The sequence below is a fragment of the Temnothorax nylanderi genome, unplaced genomic scaffold, assembly GCF_030848795.1.
Source record: "Temnothorax nylanderi isolate EJ_2023f unplaced genomic scaffold, tnyl_v1.0 TNYL_tig0073_pilon, whole genome shotgun sequence".
NCBI lineage: Eukaryota > Metazoa > Arthropoda > Insecta > Hymenoptera > Formicidae > Temnothorax > Temnothorax nylanderi.
This window is the reverse complement of record NW_027249135.1, coordinates 249,054-271,401: the sequence shown is the minus strand read 5'-3', so window position 1 is coordinate 271,401 and position 22,348 is coordinate 249,054. Positions and strand designations below refer to the sequence as shown.

General features: G+C 32.9%; 1 protein-coding gene across 1 annotated transcript; it reads right to left on the bottom strand.

Moving 5' to 3' along the window:
* Positions 1-12,885: 12,885 nt before the first annotated feature.
* LOC139774057 (UPAR/Ly6 domain-containing protein CG9338-like) lies at positions 12,886-21,761 on the bottom strand. The gene is made up of 9 exons (XM_071709003.1): positions 21,603-21,761; positions 21,086-21,202; positions 17,372-20,689; positions 16,827-16,955; positions 15,686-16,493; positions 15,151-15,270; positions 13,993-14,817; positions 13,453-13,572; positions 12,886-13,105 (listed from the first exon to the last, which is right to left on the bottom strand). Exons 1-3 carry the CDS (start codon positions 21,670-21,672, stop codon positions 20,490-20,492), a joined length of 387 nt encoding a protein of 128 aa, XP_071565104.1. The 5' UTR covers positions 21,673-21,761; the 3' UTR covers positions 12,886-13,105; positions 13,453-13,572; positions 13,993-14,817; positions 15,151-15,270; positions 15,686-16,493; positions 16,827-16,955; positions 17,372-20,489.
* Positions 21,762-22,348: the final 587 nt, after the last annotated feature.

The window sequence follows — 22,348 nt, the reverse complement described above, 5'->3', positions numbered from 1 at the left end:
GTCCGCGCCATGACTGCATAAAATGCAAAGCGCAGGCGAAATACACGTTGCAATTTATAGAAAGCATGACGTATCGCGAGGTACTCGTTTTACAAGTCAGTTATTTTTATCGCTGATTTTTATATATTTTTCCGCGTAAGTGAATAAGAGTGTCTTCTAAAGAACTTTATACAAAGAAACATTTTCAGTACGATTTAGCTGCTCAGAGTCCCGTCGCACGCGAGCTCTGAAAACATCTTTTGTCTTCCTTCTCTTATAACCCACAGTGAAACGCACGGTAAAAGATCGTGAATAGAGCTAATGAAAGCCGTTTCCGCGGCGATTCTTGTTATTAAACGAAATAATTATTATAACAAAAAGAGAGAACGGAAGACATGTAAAGCGACAGAAAAATATACTATTGCTTTTCAGCCTCAACATATGATCCGGAAATCACCTGCTTTTTATGAACAAATTCTTGTAGCCTATAGTCAGACAAATAGAAGTTGTTTTCACACAATATTTTTTTTAAATTTCAATCGTAATTAAACGTAATTTTTTATGAAATGTATTTTTGTAATTTTTTCGATTTTTGTCTTGAAATCAACACTCGCGCAATGTGTTTTCGTGCATACTTCAATTGTGTAAAAAAAAAATTGAGTTCTGTGCAGTCTACGCAAAGCTAGACCCTTCCCTGCAATTGTCGGTAATTTGGCTTTAGGATCACCTTAAAAGTCCACGACGCATCTAGTGATTTCACAGTCGACGGTCTACGCGTCTACGATTCACTCGACTGACAACACGGCAACGGCAACGGCAACGACAGCCATTTCGACGCTTCTCGACGCTCTTTCACGCTTACGAATTCACCGAGACACGAGGCACGAGGCTCTATTGCGTTCGTCGCGTTCACAAATTGTTATTGTTATCGTCGTTTATAATCAGCGTTCTTCTTCGTGAAACACTCCACTTCTTTATAGCGATTCGGTGAGTCGAACATTCTGGCGTGTCACATGCCGATATCTCATTCTACGATATATCTCGTCTCCTCTTTCCATTTCCCAACGCCAATAAATTGGATATATCGCAGTCCGCAGTCGAGAACACACGCGTATCATTTCTATTTATTATGCATTTATTATACATATTTCTCGAAACTCCTTTTCTGCATCGTAAGATTTTTTTGTTTTTTTGCCGCACCCACATGCTCGACAATCAACAATCCTTCAACGGATCATTCTCGTCTCTTTACAACCAACAGTTTGTTCTTTTAATGAAAAAGACGCTTACATGACGATAGCATGTGTTAACAGGATGCATAAATCGTACCCGTAAACCGTAAATCGGAACTAACGCGAGATACTTGAAACCGGAAAGTTTTATTTATTTATTGTTAATATTGATTACAACAAAATTACCTTTAAAAAAAAAAGGTAAAAAAGGCGCCAAGTACACGCGCAGCATGTTAGCTCGAAGAAAGTGGTTATGGAGTAAAAAAGCTTTTACTATATATATATATATATATATATTATATATATATACTACTACTACTACTACTACGACTACTACGGGTCCCCCATATAGACCCCAAGCTATCGATCAAGCCTACTTAGAACTTGATCCGTTCACTCGTTATATGAGATCTCAACATCTCGAGTACTCGCAACCCGTCGCGTCGCGCGGTAAAAGAGTCACGGTCGGTCTCGCTCCGCTTGTACTTGGCGCGAGACACTACCGTGTCTCTTGATAATATACATATTTATTTGTTACTTGAGGGCGAAGTACGCGTAGTGAGCGTAATGATACAGAACCAATCGTATATTAACATTTAAATATTTTAATAGTTACTACTTTGTCCCTACTCCGCGTCATTATGAAGTGGATGGAAAAAAAAATGGAGTGTGTGTTTAGAAGCCACGTGAAAACTCAAAAAAACTTGGATCGATTTCTAACAAAGAAAGAAAAGAAGATTTCGAAAATAATTCCATAAACATTGTTGAAAGATAAATCTAAAAATTTACGAAAGCAAATTAAGAAAATATAAGAATTTAATTGTGATAATTTTTAATTTTTATTAATTCCTGATATTACACTACATCACTAGAGTGCTATAATGCACCAGTGAATCCAACTAAAAATACTTGGATTTTTAATTAGGAAAATAGAAAGAGTGAAAGGTGGAAATAAGAAAGTATGGTGCTATTTCAAGGCGAAACAGATACATCCATACTAGTGGAAGAAGTCATTTATATCTCTTGTTCAAGTATTCATCTAGCTGTAACATTCTGTTACTTTTTCTGATTTAATATTTTGTTTAATTTTCTGTTTTTCTTTTTCAAATATATATAAACTTATTACAACGTATACTTAAAAGATAACGTTTAATGTAGTACAAGAATTTGTTGAAAGAAGTACAATATATAATTGTCATAGTTTTTTTAATTATCATTACATTTTCCCTCGGACACTATCGTAATATATGTAACGATTATAATATCTAGTAGTGTTGAAAATAAAAACATTTTGACAATTTATGTTTGAAGGGAATAAATTCAAGCTTGTAATTTGATAGGTAATAACTGCCAAGAATAAGAAGGTGAATGCAGACGCAATTTATAATTATTGTAAAATTGTTTAGGTACAGTGAGGGGGACCTTGATGTATGTTGCAGGACTTTAGACGACTCGGTGTGTCTTAGGTGTCAAGGACAGATTTGGCCTTCTCGATGGATTTTGCACAATGATATGGTGCAATTAACTTTTCTGCTTCTGCATTTCATTGTTCTTCGCTGATGAGTGGTTTGCTGCTCGGTCATCTTTGTTCTCAATCAACTCTTATCTTTCGTCGTTTTAGCTGAGAGAGAGAGAGAGAGAGAGAGAGAGAGAAAGGGGGGGGGGAGAGAGAGAGAGAGAGAGAGAGAGAGAGAGAGAGAGAGAGAGAGAGAGAGAGAGAGAGAGAGAGAGAGAGAGAGAGAGAGAGGGAGGAAAAGACAGGGTAAAGAAGAAAGAAGTTTCTAAAGTCTAAAAGGTAATGCTAAATTACATAATAAATTTAGTTCATAATTTTTGGAAAGTGTTGTGATTCTACTACACAGGCAGATTTAATTGTCTATCATATTTCAAAGAGCTCTGTGAACGTCTAAAAAACGCACAAAAAGGAAAATTTCTCCTTAAACAAAGCCAGATAATCGAGCGCGACTACTCGTATTTGGGTTATCATAGACGGTGCCGAGGCTTTCTAGCTTTCTATGCTTATGCCAAGGATGTCCACATTACGAAGGATCCCCCACGCACATTTAGCTTCGCCACAGTTTAACTATAACATTATCGATTGTCCTATTGTATGTATGTAGATTCGTTGGGCAGGAAATTTAATAACTACTACGTACAGCATGCCAAAAATGCCAATTCCAAAACCCAAGAAGGTTAGCCCTGTGTTGACTACAAAAAGAACGCAGTGCTTGAGGAATCATTGCAAAGAAAGGAAGTCCAATACACTACGTGAGAAAATTAACTTTATCTTGTATTCTCTTCGACATGCTGCCGTTGTTGTTTTGACAAAATTATTTCTTCTTAGAGCATAAGAAATTGAACATCAGCAATAGTTACTTGGCCAAGGTGCTTTCGAAAGAGAAACAGAAGTCACTATTGACGCAGACTGTAGAACTAATTGGAGAACTTCAACAGTTGCATCTGGTATGCAATACGCAAATTGTGAATCATTCCTCTCCTGCGGTTCAATCCTGGTGCCTGGACACGAAAGTGCATGGTTGGAAGAATTAAGTGGCGGAAAAAACGTTGGAGGGATTAGTGTTAAAATGGAAAATTTTTTAAGTTTAATATATTCCTTACTTCCAGCTGAAGCAGATGACAGTCTCACAGTAGGATTGGATTGTGCAAGCTTTTGACGCATAGAGATAGTGTTTGGCAAATCATCTATCACTGTGACCAACGTTTCTTGTATTTCCTTTGCCTTATTCAGTACATTGGATATTACAGTCTGAAATAAATAATATATATTGTATAAATAAAAAAACTAGCATGTAGATTTAAAAAATATATATATAAAGAAATTTACATTCTCTGAGAGATTATCTCTCGTAATTCCAAATCATTAATATGAACTATATTGTCATATTTATATGGCGCCGGAGAGGCGCCTTTCATCGTTTCCTTACTTACTCGGTTAGGCGGAGCGCGTGCCCCGAGGGCTTCGTGCTCCGGCGCCGGCGGTCACGGTGTTCTAGAGCCAAGCGTGTCAGAGTGGCGTGAGGCCTCGCGGCCGATCGCCGTTAATACTCCCGCGTGATCCGATTCGAGGACACTGCCAGGCGGGGAGTTTGACTGGGGCGGTACATCTGTCAAAGAATAACGCAGGTGTCCTAAGGCCAGCTCTATACGGCGTCATATTTATATGACAATATAGTTCATATTAATGATTTGGAATTACGAAAGATAATCTCTCAGAGAATGTAAATTTCTTTATATATATTTTTTTTAATCTACATGCTAGTTTTTTTATTTATACAATATATATTATTTATTTCAGACTGTAATATCCAATGTACTGAATAAGGCAAAGGAAATTGAAGAAACGTTGGTCACAGTGATAGATGATTTGCCAAACACTATCTCTATGCGTCAAAAGCTTGCACAATCCAATCCTACTGTGAGACTGTCATCTGCTTCAGCTGGAAGTAAGGAATATATTAAACTTAAAAAATTTTCCATTTTAACACTAATCCCTCCAACGTTTTTTCCGCCACTTAATTCTTCCAACCATGCACTTTCGTGTCCAGGCACCAGGATTGAACCTCAGGAGAGTAATGATGTACCTCTTCGATCTATCAGACAGAGTAAACACAAGATCAGAATCGCAGGTGTCGATTAACTCGAGCGAGGAAGATGAAACGCACGTGGACACATCGAAAAGAGACCCTGGAGGGCTTATTATTTATTTGAAGTTCTAATATTATTTTGTAACGGTCTCTGTAAACTGTAACTCAAGACTTACAAAATAATACTAGAACTTCGGAGGAAGATCCACTGGAAGGCCCACACTGGCTGTATAACGATACTGTGCCGTCGCGAAATAACGAGGAAAATGGTCGTACGTGCAAAAGACTGCCAAAAAGAAGACTTATAATTTCTTCGCCCGGACTTAATGGTATGATATATAACGAATAGTAATTTAATTACTTAAGCATGATACGTTGCTCGATGAATTAATATAATCTTTAACTAACATTTGGATACATGTACAGTGGCAGATAAACAAAGATTAAAAAGAAAAAGTCACCATTCAACTCCAACAATTACGAGAGATATTAATGTAAGTGATACTACAATAAAACTTCAGGGTAATATTACTAAATTATTGCAGTACTCTCCAGGCTGAGCAATTGAAATGCTAGAGCCGAAGGAATGGCTGAGCAGTTGAAATGCTAGAGCCGAGAGATTGTCTGTAAGGAGTGGAAGCTCAGAACTATCTGCTTCTTCGCGGCGTTTTCCGCCCTATTTGTCTTATATTTTAGATATTACACATATTTAAACTGTTATTGCATTACTATTTTCCCGTAGGTAATTGGCACCAGGATTGAACCTCAGAAGAGTAATGATATAAATAGTAGAGATATAGCTCCCGACCTATCAGACAGAGTAAACACAAGATCAGAATCGCAGGTGTCGATTAACTCGAGCGAGGAAAATGAAACGCACGTGGACACATCGAAAAGAGACCCTGGAGGGCAAATAAATAATAAGGTCTCTGTAAACTGTGACCTCTGTCTCTGTAACTGTGACGTTACAGTTTACAGAGACCTTATTATTTATTTGCCGTACAAAATAATACTAGAACTTCGGAGGAAGATCCACTGGAAGGCTCACACTGGATGTATAACGATACTGTGCCGTCGCGAAATAACGAGGAACTCGATCGTTACTTCGCGACGGCACAGTATCGTTCTGTATCTCCATCGACATATAGAATGGACTGAGCGTTGCGATGGGTAAACGCGCGCCAGCTGTAGAAAGAGAGGTACTATATGGGAGGCCTATGTTTGTCTCTCTTCTTGCAGGGCCGTCGAAATAAAATTGCAGACCCTGCGCACAATTTTTGTATAAAATAGTTAACATTTTTCCACTGTTTTATTTTTAAAATATTTGTTTAATATATTTACATAAAGCAATATATAAATTTATATTATATTATTATATTATGTTATATAAATATATATTAATTATTTATATTATATTTATATTTATATATTTATATTTTATATTTACAATTAGTATTCTATTACTTATTTATATTTAATTAATTATTTATGAAATTATATATATATATATATATATATATATATATTCATATATGAAGTACTTTTAATAGCTTATTGTAATATACGCAATATATATATAAATCTTATTATAATTTATATTATTAGTACTGTACTAGAGGTGTAGGTAATAAATAAAGAAATTAAAAAATGTTTGATGTATATAATATCTTATTTATTACACTGTACATCTAAAAGATACATTCATTATAATATATAACATAATACATAATGTTACGTACAGTGTTGTGTTTTTATATCTAGTGCATAAAATAAATTTTTTTTGTATTTTTATTGCAATAGATTTCTAATTCTTATACAATTACAATGTTATACAACGTTATAATAAAATACATTTAAAAATGACCACAATTATACACAGTTACAAACAATTTGGTATTATATCTATTGGTGCATAAATAAAATTGTTTTTGTTAATTTACTTCTAATTCTTGTTACAACTACAGATTTTGTTTTGGCTGCGTGATGCAATCTGATTTTTAAAAAATTAACAAGAACTAATTTTATTAATTGAAATCGATGATCGTTTAAATAATTTTGTTCAAAGCAATGATCCTTATGATAAAAAATAACACTTGTTACTTTTCGTAAAGTTTTCATTAAGATATACTGTAAAAGATTTTTGTGTTGAGAAAAAATATTATTTTCCCTAACAGTAATTTCACCCAATTTACACAGATATATTACATCAGCAGACGCATTAATTAAACCACCTCTTGATTTTAAACGTTGTAATTCTGTATACGGTGTGTCACTGTGTAGGAGAGTTAAACATACATTGCACGATATGTCTTTTGATATTTTACGTACTATAAATCCTGCTATGTAGCCAAGTACGTCGTCAATATAATCCTTATTTATTATTTCAAATAGAGCGTGCGTGTAATAACTGTGGTCATTATCAATAATGTTATCTTCAGTGTAATTTTCCTCAGTCGTACAAATATCATCGATACCTCTATGTATATTAGTGGAAGTAACGTTTAAAAAGATAGTATCGTCTTGAGCAACGCTATTCGCATATTTCGAACCGCCAACTTGTGCGTGAGTTAGCAATTTTCTAAATACTGTCATGAATTGCATACAAGTTGGATTATTATTGTGACCACAATGACTTCGTACTGCAGAAAAAAATAATTCTAAGTGGTCCTGTGACAATTTATATGTTAAAAGATACGACATACTACTATTTGGTTGTATCCAATTCTTATATATTTCTAGGACACTATTTAAAGTAACAATTAATCCAAAAAAACCCAGTTTTGCGTTTTGAATGTAAAATTGAAGTTTCTTGATATTTCAAAGAAGATATATAATCTATGAAACAATTAATTCTTTGTTTAATTTCTATTAAATTTTCCGTAGTAATAGGTCGTCTAGACGGAGTAGTACAAAACTTATTTCGAGAATTTAATAGATCAAAAATATCATTAAACATTAAGCAGAATTCTTCTGTTGCCTTACTATTTGCGAATTTCTGTCTCCGCAACATGGGTTTTTTCCTTTAAACTGTTGCTGGTTTTTGTCGATTATTGGTGTCGAAATTCTCGACTGCAAGACGACACTTTCGGTGATACGTGTCGTTATCTTTTCAAAAGCGGGACTATCCATCATGAAATTTAACAATTCGTCGTTACTGCTATTTATTGGAAAGCGTTTGTACGTAGATTGGACGGTTCGTAATTTTTATACAATTTCGCGTGTGAGGCATGTGCGTTATATGCTTATAATTGTGAGTAGGAGAAAAACACGACGACAGAAAAATTGAAATAAATAAAATTCGACTACATTGTATATGATATTCACACTTTGATGAGTAAAATGCAAATGGACTGCGCGTAATGTAGATGGCAAATCCTCTGTCCCTTCTAAAAGCTTTCGTTTTCGATCGTAAATCCATCCGAAAATTTACGAGACCGTGCACATCCGTCGAATTGCATCCGTTTGATTCTCCCCTCGCCGATAAATCACAGTTATCCGTGTGTGTTGCGGATTCGATGCGCTGTTAAGCGGTCCCGTATTTTAGGCATTAAGCGATTCAAGATTTGTGAAATACGAAGCGAAGGGATTTGCAGGGATTCAGCCTCACGATGGAAAACGAGACAAATTGTAATTACAAATGTACCGTTACGTACGCTATCATCTTGTATTTTATTAAACTACCGTGAATTGAAATACATACGTTATACTGATGAGATTTTATAACGTCAAATTTTTATTTTATTTTATTGTAATTTTTAACTCATAGTCTTCATTATCGATTTTGTACGGCGCACAATATCAGAAATTCAAGTATGCGACAAAGATAATGTTTTTAGTTAGGTCATATACACAAATACAATTGTTAAACAATATTTTTTAATTAACCAATCGTTCATTGGTCGCGATATCACTTGTCAATTATGACATATGAAAGTATAATCGCGAGGGTCATTTGTTAACGTCACGGCGATCATAAAACGCGAGTGCTGTTTGCACGTCGCGAATGGCGAATAATTCACGAATATCCGTGCTTCCGTTCCCTCAACTCTTTCGTCGCGGCCGTAAGTTTTTGTATTTCTGACTGGTGCGCGAGCCGGATGCTCGGCAACAATAACGCCTTTGATTATGGCAAGCAATTAAAATCGTTTCCGCGCGCGGACCCGTGTTTGCACGCTGTCCAGCGCCGAATGTCGCGCGTTGACGAAGAACAATGAAAAAGGCCTAATTGGAACCGCCTAATTGTATACTGATGGATCCAAGATTTATTTTCATGTACGAAAGAAAGATATTCTATATATCTCTAGGAGCAAAAGTCGCATCTTTTGAATTTACTTTAATTTGCAAAAAAACATAGTGATTTGAGTATGTTGAAATTTTCTGAATTATTATTTAAATTCTCCTCTCATGTACTACCACGTTAACTGTTCTCTTATGCATGGAAAAATGTACGCATACGGCATTTCGCAACGGATGCGAAATGACAGAATTTGCAAGTATAATGAATGAAATTTTCTAATTGGAGGTAGAAAGGGCGCGAGGAAGAAATTGTGGCGAAAAGGTAATAAAAGCTTGGCAAGAAAGATATAAATGCGACCAACGTGCAACACGGCAGCAAAGATACACGAAGAAAATGTAATATCTCTTCAGAACTCGTTTTGCCCAGAGGTGTTAGATTTCCAATGTCAGCATATCTGAATCTTCATGACATCAAAGCTTTGTATTCAACGCAGCAGAGTAACATGTTATCTTAACATATTTATATAAACAAAAAAATACAATTTAGACTAATACACGTAGCATTATTGATAATTTGAAGAAAGAATTTCCGTGTGTCAAAAGCTTACGAAACAATATGTAAAACATATAGAATGAAGTATCGATTGTCACGAAGCATATTTTTAAAAAATCATGAATTTTTACAAAGAAAAGAATGTTACCTCTTCTTATCATAAAATATCTGTATTCGGGAGATACAAGTAAGAAACCTATAACATAATTTCTTAGCCGATCCTGCGGCCACTTTGCGAGCAGTAGAGATGATCGCTCGTTGTTTCTGTACCACGGATGCGTGCGGAGGAAAATTCGCTCCTTCGCGAGACGCGGACGCTTCCCTTTGACGTACATACGCGTCGTAATTTCTGATACTTCGCGGTTAATCTGGCGTGGCCGTAATATACGCGCGGCGGACGCATAACTGAGAGATGAGATACATTCTACCGTACACGTCGGGGATGGCCGTAATAACGCCGTAAACGCCGTGAGAGCATCGCGCAGCAACTCAATATGTTTCCATCAAGTCCATCGTCCGCGTCTCTTCGTCGCTCTCGTGCTTTTGAAACTATCGTGGTGCGCTTGCAATCAAGAGCTTAGATCTGTTCGAGTCTTTTATCGGTTTTTTCAAACTGGCCAACAAGGTTGCGCCGCCGTTGCATGTACAATATACTTCGATGTAACCAGTCGAAGGATTCGTCGCGGACAAAGTTACGTTTGCCTACCGATAAGTGATGGTTTGCAGCCGCGTTAGTTAATTGCGTTTAGGGTTTGCGTACAGTTTGAGCAATTCGGTAGGTAAATCCCCCGGGGTTTTGCTGATTGGAGTCAAGCCATGCGTGAGCATTAGCGGCAGCGTTTCTCGACTGATACACGAAGGAAATCAATCAAGCGACATGCATCTAAATTGACCTGCAACCTTGTCATAATTAATATCGCATAATTCTATGGATTAAGGATACGCAAAATGAGAGTTTCAATTACAAGAAGCCACGCTAAATCTCTCGCTGTTCGATTTTTATCGACATCTTTTACGTGGATTATTTTTCTATATGTATCGGCATAATTTTCGGATAACGCCAAAAATAATGAGATAATACGATAATAAATGTTAGAAGGGAACGTTATTTTGAGAGCTCCAGAAACGAGATATCGCTAATCAGAAATGACTTTGTTTCGCCGTAATAATCCCGCTGGGATGACTGATCCACACTGTCATTTGGGTTTAGCGAACCCACGGATCCGAGCGCAATATATTGCTCACGTACACGTTATATACACCCACATACGTATGCTTCTGTGAGCGATAGTGTAATAAACATTTGAGGAAAAGCAATATACAACCTAATATTAGAATAACGGAGAAGTATAAAAATAAAAATAAGAACAAGACCCATATGCGTGCTTGATGAAGTAAGACAGCGAGAGGTAAAGCCGCTTTTTTGCATCCCTTAATTAGAAAAAAATTGACGTAATAAAAGTCGACCCGCGTTCATTTCAACGCCGTGGTGACGGCGCTTTTATGAAGATTAAAGATACCAGGGGTGAGCGACATAAAAAACTTTCTCGTGACGTTTTCTTTCATCGATGACGAGAGGCTAAAGGAAATAAGAAAACTCGGAGAGGAGTGGGTGAGTGATCGAGGAAGTAAACGAGGAAATCTGCCTCCCAACGGGCACTGCGAGCGCTGCTTTCTCAGCCGTAATATTGGAAGTTTACGAGGTTTGCCGTAATCGAATCTCGTTGTACGGCCACAGAAGGCCTTTGGCAATCTGCTAGAGGGTCGACGCTACGCGACGTCGACGACGTGTCACGGAAATGCGAGCCTTACCTAAAATGATGCGTGATATACTGTAGTTTGACGGCGTTTTAAACAGACGATGTTTTGCGACAAACGTTCAGCGGATAAATATCGTCGATTAGAGTTAAAAAATAATTTATCTGCCATGTTACATTCACAACCTCTATTACTAAAATTGGAGAACAAGAGAAAATATTTCTTCGGTTTTTAATTATATCATGATTAAATTCACTGCTGATGTAGCAAGAAATAGCGAAAGGCAAAGAACCCAAAAATTCTAAAGAATTTTATCATTCTGAGTATATTATGATTATATCATGCCTGATATGACCGCACAGTTAAATTGAAACTGATACCTAAGTCGCAACCTAACCGAATGTTTGTACCTGTAGTTAAGTTTTGAAGTACAAAATAATGAGTGGAACGCACGATGGTTGCATTACTCTCACCTTGTGCCGGCTAATTAGTTTATACGCGCATCAAGGAACTAATTAACCGTTTCGAATAGACTTTCGTTTACGATCAATTTCCGTTACGAAGTGCAGTGACCGGCTGAAATATAATACTAACAATATCATATTGTTATAGGTATAGCTGCGGGAAAGTTGCATTAATTTATCTAAAATTGAATATATTGATAATTTTCAGGGCTCAAATAAGTGGCAATCTTGAATTTTACTAAATTTTTAATGCTCACTGAGGCAATTACGCTATTAGTTATATCTCTTCACTGTGTTTAATCTTACGAACTTTTGCCTCACAATATCTCCTTTCTTTTTCCCTTTTCTTTCTCTTATCTCTCTTATCTGGCATATCTCTCTTATACAAAGAAAATAAATAAAATGAGACAAAAATATATAAAATTAAAAACAATGTAAAATAAAAATAAATATTTATCTACAATATACCAGGTGAAAGCCATTTAAACGTAAATCTTATCTTATTCTATGAAAAATCGAAATTAACGTGCAATGTGATAGCAATCGAAATTACTGTGAAACAATATTCTGCAAATAGATACGTGTTAAAATAAACTTATTATGATACGTCATAAATATTTCTACGAATAAAAAAGCCAGTCTCGCAAGAATGAACAAATTAAAAAGCGCGGGCGACGAAATTATTGGGCACACCAGAGCTTTAATTCAATTAGACTCACCGCGATCGCCGAAAGTTTCGTCGAAAATTATTGTTAAAAAAGGACCTTACTCCGCCGTTTTTTCCACGCGATATTAATGGAAAATTACATGCGCGCCACGCTTGAGGAACTTTATGCTAACGTATTGTGCATTATGTGCGGAAGTCAAGGGATAAAAGTTATAGCGATGTGTTATGTATATGAATTTATAAACAATATACACAGGAATCGCATAAAAAATGCTCATCACAATAATTGCACGGCGAGATAAACTAAGTTACACGCGATGAATTAATAATTATTTCGCGCGTCTTACATTTCGGCATCGAACTGTACGAAAACAGGGGCATGAACGAAACATAGTTTTTAAATATTTTTATTATGATCAGTTGCTTTCAAAATAAAATTTTAATTTTACAGTAATAGCCGTTTTACAACTTTTCGTTGATACCGTATTAGTATCAAGCTTTACACAGGTCTGTGTTGCATTCTTTACAATTTTTGATGTTGTTAGGATCTGCATTTTTACAGAAGTCGCGAATACCGCAGCTACGTATGATGGCTTTTTTGCCAAGATATTCTGGAAAAAGAAGATTCACTATTATATTACAATAAGTTTCTTACTACATATATACATTATACATACATACAATGATAAAGATTCTATTTTTTTATAAAATTGCTTAGAATTAAAATTATATGTATATGCGAGTTTTTGCAAGTTATTGAAAGGAAATTAGAAAAAACTCGAATATTGGAAAAAATACAAATAAGTTTTTTTAATCATTATGATTAATCATTATGATAGCATATAAAAAATAGAACCAACTAAAGTCTATAGAGCCTGCAACATTACCCATGTTCCTTATTCTGAATATAAGATCCAATGTGTTAAAAGTCATAAGATTATTTATTTTAGATACTTACCGATGTTATATGATACACATACGCTATTATCCGGACATGGCAGTACTTCCTCCGATGTTGGCTTTTTTTCACAAGTTGCACTGACCCCTGACATACAACTATAACACTTCAGTGCCTCACCTTAAAAAAGACATAAATAAAACAATAAACTAATAAAAAGATCTTTAGAAATGATCTCATTAAAATAAAATTAGAAAAGCGATGGTTTACATTCAAATTACATTAACTGTAACTATACGGTGAAACAAATTTTTTAATTATGTAATTATTAGAAATTAGAATTATTTAATCCTTCAGTTTTTAATATTAACATTGCATAATCTATAGCAACTGTTAATTATTATCCACATTCTCTAGACTAATTTTATTATATAAAAAAATTACTAAGAACCTAAAATTTTAAATTGTATTAACATGTAATATCAAAAATGTACAGTAGCAAAAATTCTTATAAATTAACTTTTTAGAAAATATTTTGCTATTGTTATTTATAAAATTGTTAACAAATAAATTGCCGAAAATTACATTCACATTACGTACCTGAGTGAAAAATAGAAAGGACAACTACCAAAAATATAGTGAACACAAAGAACCGATTTTGCCCTGGCATTTTCGTTGCACCTTGATTTACCTATGTCCAATCGAGAACTGTCACAGTATACTCGTTGGCAAGGATATTATTATATAAAGTTTCACACGATATTTGCTATAGAAACATAGATAACTTTTTTTACCACTATGATAAATTATCGATGATTGTATCAAGTTATCGGAAATACGATTTCTATTACTAATGCTTTTATATACGTTAAAAATAAGAAATGCATTAAGTTTAATTATTACACTTTTAACATTTTATAGAAAATGTTACAAGAATTCTTTAAAAAAAATATGGATAAATATTTTTAAGTAAAATTAACAACCACAGCAAGTCTTTCTCAAAGACAGCTTAATTCGGAAGTATACAACATATATATTTATTTAAACACAGGAATTGCGTAAGAAATTCTCATTACAGTAATTGCACGGCGAGATAAACAGCGTTACGCATGATGAATTAATAATAAATTATTTCGTGCGTCTTACATTTTGGGAAAAGGTGTAATACGAAGACAGGCATGAACAAAACCCATAGTTTTTACATATTTTTATTATAATCAGTAGCTTTCAAAATAAAATTTCAATTTTACAGTAATAGCTGTTTTAACAGTAATAGCTGTAACTTTTCGTTGATACCGCATTAGTATCAAGCTTTACACAGGTCTGTGTTGCAATATTTACAATTTTGTTTTATGTTAGGATTTGCATATTTACAGAAGTCGCGATGACCGCAGCTACGTACGTTGACTTTTTTGCCAAGATAGTCTGGAAAAAGAAGATGCACTATTATATTACAATAAGTTTCTTACTACATATATACATCATACATACATACAATGTTAAAGATTCTATTTTTTTTATAAAATTGCTTAGAATTAAAATTATATATGCAAGTTTTTGCAAGTTATTGGAAGAAAATTAGAAAAAAACTCGAATATTGGAAAAAATTCAAATAAGTTTTTTTGTTATTATGATAGCATATGTAAAAAATAGAACAAACTAAAGCCTCTACAACCTGCAACATTACCCATGTACATTATTCTGGATATAGGATCCAATGTGTTAAAAGTCATAAGATTATTTATTTTAGATACTTACCGATATAATATGATACACATACGTTATTAGGCAGACATGACAATACTTCCCTCGATATTGGCGTTTTTCCACAAGTTGCACTGATCAACGAATTGCAATTATAACACTTCAATGCCTCACCTTAAAAAAGACATAAATAAAACAATAAACTAATAAAAAGATCTTTAGAAATGATCTCATTAAAATAAAATTAGAAAAGCGATGGTTTACATTCAAATTAAATTATAACTGTAACTATACGGTGAAACAAATATTTTGATTATGTAATTATTAGAAATTAGAATTATTTAATCCTTCAGTTTTTAATATTAACATTGCGTAATCTATAGCAACTGTTAATTATTATCCACATTCTCTAGAATAATTTCATATAAAAAAAATTACTAAGGACCTAAAATTTGAAATTGTATTAACATATAATATCAAAAATGTACAGTAGCAAAAATTCTTATAAATTAACTTTTTAGAAAATATTTTGCTATTGTTATTTATAAAATTGTTAACAAATAAATTGCCGAAAATTTATATTACGTACCTGAGTGAAAAATAGAAAGCGCAACTACCAAAAATATAGTGAACACAAAGAACCGATCTTGCCCTGGCATTTTCGTTGCACCTTGATTTACCTGCGTCCAATCGAGAACTATCACAGTATACTCGTTGGCAATGATATTATATAAAGTTTCACGATATTTGCTATAGAAACATAGATATCTTTTTTTACCACTATGATAAATTATCGATGATTGTATCAAGTTATCGGAAATACGATTTCTATTACTAATGCTTTTATATACGTTAAAAATAAGAAATGCATTATCTTTAATTATTACACTTTTAACATTTTATAGAAAATGTTTTAAGAATTCTTAAAAAAAAAATATGGATGAATATTTTTAAGTAAAATTAACAACCACAGCAAGTCTTTCTCAAAGACAGCTTATTTCAGAAGTACCTATACAACATATAAATTTACTTAAACACATTGCGTAAGAAATTCTCATCACAGTAATTGCACGGCGAGATAAACAGCGTTACGCATGATGAATTAATAACAAATTATTTCGTGCGTCTTACATTTTGGCAAAAGGTGTAATACGAAGACAGGCATGAACAAAACACATAGTTTTTGCATATTTTTATTATAATCAGTGGCTTTCAAAATAAAATTTCAATTCTACAGTAATAGCTGTTTTACAACTTTTCGTTGATACCGCATTAGTATCAACCTTTACACAGGTCATTGGTGCATTCTCTACAATTTTTTATTACGTCAGGATTTGTATATTTACAGAAGTCGCGATAACCGCAGGTACGTATGGTGAGTTTTCTGCCATTATATTCTGGAAAAAGAAGATTCACTATTATATTACAATAAGTTTCTTACTACATATGTACATCATACATACATACAATGTTAAAGATTCTATTTGTTTATAAAATTGCTTAGAATTAAAATTATATATGCAAGTTTTTGCAAGTTACTGGAAGAAAATTAGAAAAAACTCGGATATTGGAAAAAATTCAAATAAGTTTTTTTATTATTATGATAGCATATATATAAAAAATAGAACAAACTAAAGCCTCTACAGCCTGCAACATTACCTATGTACGTTATTCTGGATATAGGATCCAATATGTTAAAAGTCATAAGATTATTTATTTTAGATACTTACCGATATTATATGATACACATACGTTATTATCCAGACTACATGACACTACTTCCCCCGAGGTTGGATTATGTTCACAGGTTGCACTGATCGCCGAATTGCAATTATAACACTTCAACCAGGCCGCCTCACCTTAAAAAAGACATAAATAAAACAATAAACTAATAAAAAGATCTTTAGAAATGACTTCATTAAAATAAAATTAGAAAAGCAATTGTTTACATTCAAATTACATTAACTGTAACTATACGGTGAAACAAATTTTTTGATTATGTAATTATTAGAAATTAGAATTATTTAATCCTTCAGTTTTTAATATTAACATTGCGTAATCTATAGCAACTGTTAATTATTATCCACATTCTCTAGACTAATTTCATTATATAAAGAAAAATACTAAGGACCTAAAATTTTAAATTGTATTAACATATAATATCAAAAATGTACAGTAGCAAAAATTCTTATAAATTAACTTTTTAGAAAATATTTTGCTATTGTTATTTATAAAATTGTTAACAAATAAATTGCCGAAAATTTATATTACGTACCTGAGTGAAAAATAGAAAGCACAACTACCAAAAATATAGTGAACACAAAGAACCGATCTTGCCCTGGCATTTTCGTTGCACCTTGATTTACCTATGTCCAATCGAGAACTGTCACAGTATATACTCGTTGGCAAGGTTATTATATAAATCGTTCCACAATATTTGCTATAGAAACATAAATAACTTTTTTTATCACTATGATAAATTATCGATGATTGTATCTAAAGATATAAAATCAAGGATAAAGCTCTCAATAACAATAAATCAAAGTTTTTAAAACAATCAAAACAAACAAAGTTTTTAATCAACTTTAATCTCTATTTATCGAATTAAGGCAACAGTCACATTGACGATACGAGATCCATACTCTCACAAAATATCTTGGAGAGCGAACATGTTGACTGCATTTTTTACTACATCTTGACCACTGCATCGAAGCATCTGACCATCGTTTTGTATGTACTGAGGAGGGTCCAAACCAAGGACCGAAACGTTTACTTTATTATATTAATTTATTTATTATTGCAATTTGAGTTTTATTACTGTCGCCCGACCACCGTTTGCGAATTAGCTCTAATGCCTTTGTTTGTTTATTTAAAGATATAAAGTTTTATATGCATGTATGTGTTTAGTTCTTTCAGCAATATAAGGGATAAAATATCACAGCTACGGCTGCCTATTTATTATCCAAAATCTCTTTATTTCAACTTTGCAAGCTTTTATAATAACTTTATGATTAGAAGGCAAATCTTTTTAACATACTTTATAATAGTTGAATTTTAACAATAAATCTTAATACACTTTTACAATTATATATATATATATATATATATATATATACAATATTTACATAATATAGTCATCTCATACCAAATAATATTTTTTAAATAACGTATAAAGTTTTCTGAAACGCGAAGCTCGAGCTGGCCGCGAAATTCGTCGATGCTAACTCCACGGTATTATCCACGTGAGCGTAACACAATTCCGTTTACTGCATCCGGTAACGTCGTTGATAAACATATTATGGGCGTCTTGAAGCGCAAATATAGAGATGTTGAGAGGATTTAGCAGTAGAGCACAGGACCATCTAAATGTTCTTTAGTTAATTAAACGCGTCCAGATTGAACGAATACTAATCCGATGACAATGCTAATCCGTAAAAGCAGAATGATTATCGATTAAATGGTACGAGAGCATGTTCGAATCGTGCGAAGCATTGTAATCTTCAAATAGAAAAATATTCACTACTATACTAGAGGAAATTTAAAAAAATGTGAACATGTTCTTCGTACGTTAAGAAAAATAAAATTCTTTGATATAATTATATGTCTACGATATATAAGATAAAAACCATTGAAATGTATATCTTATCTTATTATATGAGAAATCGAAATTAATGTACAATGTGATTGCAATCGAAATTACTGTGAAACAATAATCCTGCAAATAGATACGTGTTAAAATAAACTTATTGTGATACGTCATAAATATTTCCACGAATAAAAAAGGCAGTCTTGCAAGAATGAACAAATTAAAAAGCGGCGGCGAAATTATTGGTATACCGGAGATTTAATTCAATTAGGGTCGCCGCGATCGCCGAAAGTTTCGTCGGAAATTATCGTTGAAAAAGAACCTTATTCTGCCCTTTTTACACGCGATATTAATGGAAAATTACGTGCGCGCCATGTACGAGGAACCAGCTGCTAACATATTATGCATTATGTGGGAGTCAAGGGATAAAAGTTATAGCGATGTGTCATGTATATGAATTTATAAACAATATACACAGGAATCGCGCAAGAAATGCTCATCACAGTAATTGTACGGCGAGATAAACGGCGTTACGCGCGATGAATTAATAATAAATTATTTCGCGCGTCTTATACATTTTGACAAGAGGTGTGCGAAGACAGGCATGAACAAAACACATAATTTTTAATATTTTTATCATGGTCATTTTTCAAAATAAAATTTCAATTTTACAGTAATTGCTTTTTTGTAACTTTGCAGTTTTTAATTTAATAGGAATATAAATAATACCACACACATGTAAAGTTAATAATTATACATATGTTCTATATATTAATATTATTTATATAGTTTTAAAATTCTTTACATTCAGATGATAATTGAGCATTGAATCAAGCTTTTAACATATTATTTGGAACGGAATAATTTTCTATTATACAACATCGTGATATATTCTATAAAAGATATGGTTGCGTAAATGGTTATCCATTTAAAACAACAGAATTTTAATTTCACATATCTTTATAATATTATTTAATTTTTTACAGTTTTTATACAAAACATATATTTTTCTTCGTCCGCTGGTGTAACAAAAGTATAGTCAAGACAAGATCGCGACAGCATCGCAGAAAGAGCATTTTATTATTAAAATAGACTGTCTTTATGCAATTTCATTGCGTAGCCAGCGGTCTAAGACTTTACAGTTAGATCTGCACTTTATCATGATGCATAAGAGAAGTGCGGCGAATGCTGAGAGGGACATGGAACCTTGAGAATTTCCTCACTCATTGTGATTCGCGAAAGAAATAAGGTCTCGTACGCGCTCTTCCTGGCGTATCAGAACGGAATTTCCCACACTGCCGCGGCCCAGTTTTGCATAACGCAGAAATACATACCTTTCGAAGAAAAGTTCTTAGATGTCTTACGTTGAATCGCGATAGCGCGAAAATATCACTCAGTTCTTTAGAAAGTTTGATGCTCTTTTGACATTGTTACATGATTGCTTTATCTAATTCGAATTTTGAATTTGAATTTTTCTATGTATTTATAATAGGTATATGTTTCTGTGTGATAGATGTATTTTATAAATATCAATCTAAATATGGGTTTTTTCATGTTTTATAAAAATTTAATGCTCATTTATGTAAGAAAGCAAAGACCGAGTTGTATTAAGTAACACATTTAATAAAATTATTTCAATATTTATCTTTCGCATAACATCCAATGTAATAATTAATTTGGATTAAAATGATATAGAGCTAAAAAACTTGCTGGCTATAAAAACAAAAATACATATTTTAACAACAATGTAAAAAATTTTTTTAAAAAGATTATATAACGAGCTACAAGATTAAATAATCTATAAAATTCATTGAATAGTCCATAACAGTGTAATCAATCCTGAGGTTATCATTATGATAGTTGATACTGCATTGGTAGCAGAAGCATTACACAGATCTGTGTTGCATTCTTTACAATCTAAGATCTCGACGCGAGGATCTGCTTCTGCATGTTTACAGAAGTCGCGAAAACCGCAGGTACGTGTGAAGCTTTTTATCCCAATAGTGTCTGGAAAAAAAAGTTTCACTATTATATTACAATAAATTTTTTACTACATATATACATACGTATAATGTTAAAGATTCTATTGTTTTATAAAATATATATATATAATTTTAATCCTGAGCAATTTTATAAAACAATAGAATCTTTAACATTATACGTATGTATATATGTAGTAAAAAATTATATATATATATATATATATATATATATATATATATGAGTATTTGCAAGTAATTGGAAGAAAATTAGAAAAACTCGAATAGTGGAAAAAATTCAAATAAGTTTTTTTAATCATTATGATAGCATATAAAAAATAGAACAAACTAAAGCCTCTACAGCCTGCAATATTTAAGAAAAACATTACCCGATATACATTATTTTGTTATTTTAGATACTTACTCATACTAAATGTTAAACATACGCCATCCGGACATGGTATTACTTCCTGCGATGTCGACTCTTTTTCACAAGTTGCACTGATCAACGAATTGCAATTATAACACTTCAATGCCTCACCTTAAAAAAGACATAAATAAAACAATAAACTAATAAAAATTTCTTTAAAAATCACTACATTAAAATAAAATTAGAAAAGCGATTGTTTACATTCAAATTACATTAACTGTAACTATACGGTGAAACAAATTTTTTTATTATGTAATTATTAGAAACTTAGGCTTTTAGTTTTTAATATTAATATTGCGTAATATATAGCAACTATTAATTATTATCCATATTCTCTAGATTAATTTCATTATATAAAAAAATTACTAAGGACCTAAAATTTTAAATTGTATTAACATATCAAAAAGGTACAGTAGCAAAAATTCTTATAAATTAACTTTTTTAGAATTTTTTGCTATTGTTATTTATAAAATTGTTAACAAATAAATTACCGAAAATTTACATTACGTACCTGAATGAAAAATAGAAAGTACAACCACCAAAAATATAGTGAACACAAAGAACCGATCTTGCCTTTGCATTTTCGTTGCACTTTGATTTACCTATGTCCAATCGAAGACTGTCACACGATACTCGTTGGTAAGGTTATTATATAAGGTTTCACGCTATTTGCTATAGACTCGTATTGATTGTAGATAAATTTTGTTATCACTGCGATAAGTTATCGATGACTGTATGAATTTACACAGATCTACAAAGGATTGGTGTTTAAGAATTAGAAGTGGTTTCTTATATAATTTTTCGCCCGGAACCCGAATTCGGCCGTAGAATTTGCCTATCAAGTCAGGTCTCTGAGATAATCGCACTTAAATGTGTCAAGATAGGCCATTTTGGCCTTTTTTATGGAAGTATTGCAGAGTGAGAAATTTTTCCCGCACATTTCTGTCGGGGTCATCTTAAGCTGCGTTTAGACTTGTACCGTATCACCGTATCGTATCATGATATTTTCTTATTAAAATACGCAAATGTTGGTTATAATGATACGCCAAGGCCTTATTTTCAATCCGTATTTGTATCCCGTATCTTACAGATTGAAAACGAGAGAGAGAGAGCCTTGGCATATCATTATAACCAACATATCCGTATTTTGATAAGAAAATATCATGATACGGTGATACGATACAAATCTGGATCCGGCTTTAAAGTACTATTTTTCCCCTTCCAAATCCATTTTCGAACGCTCACAGACGATTTGTT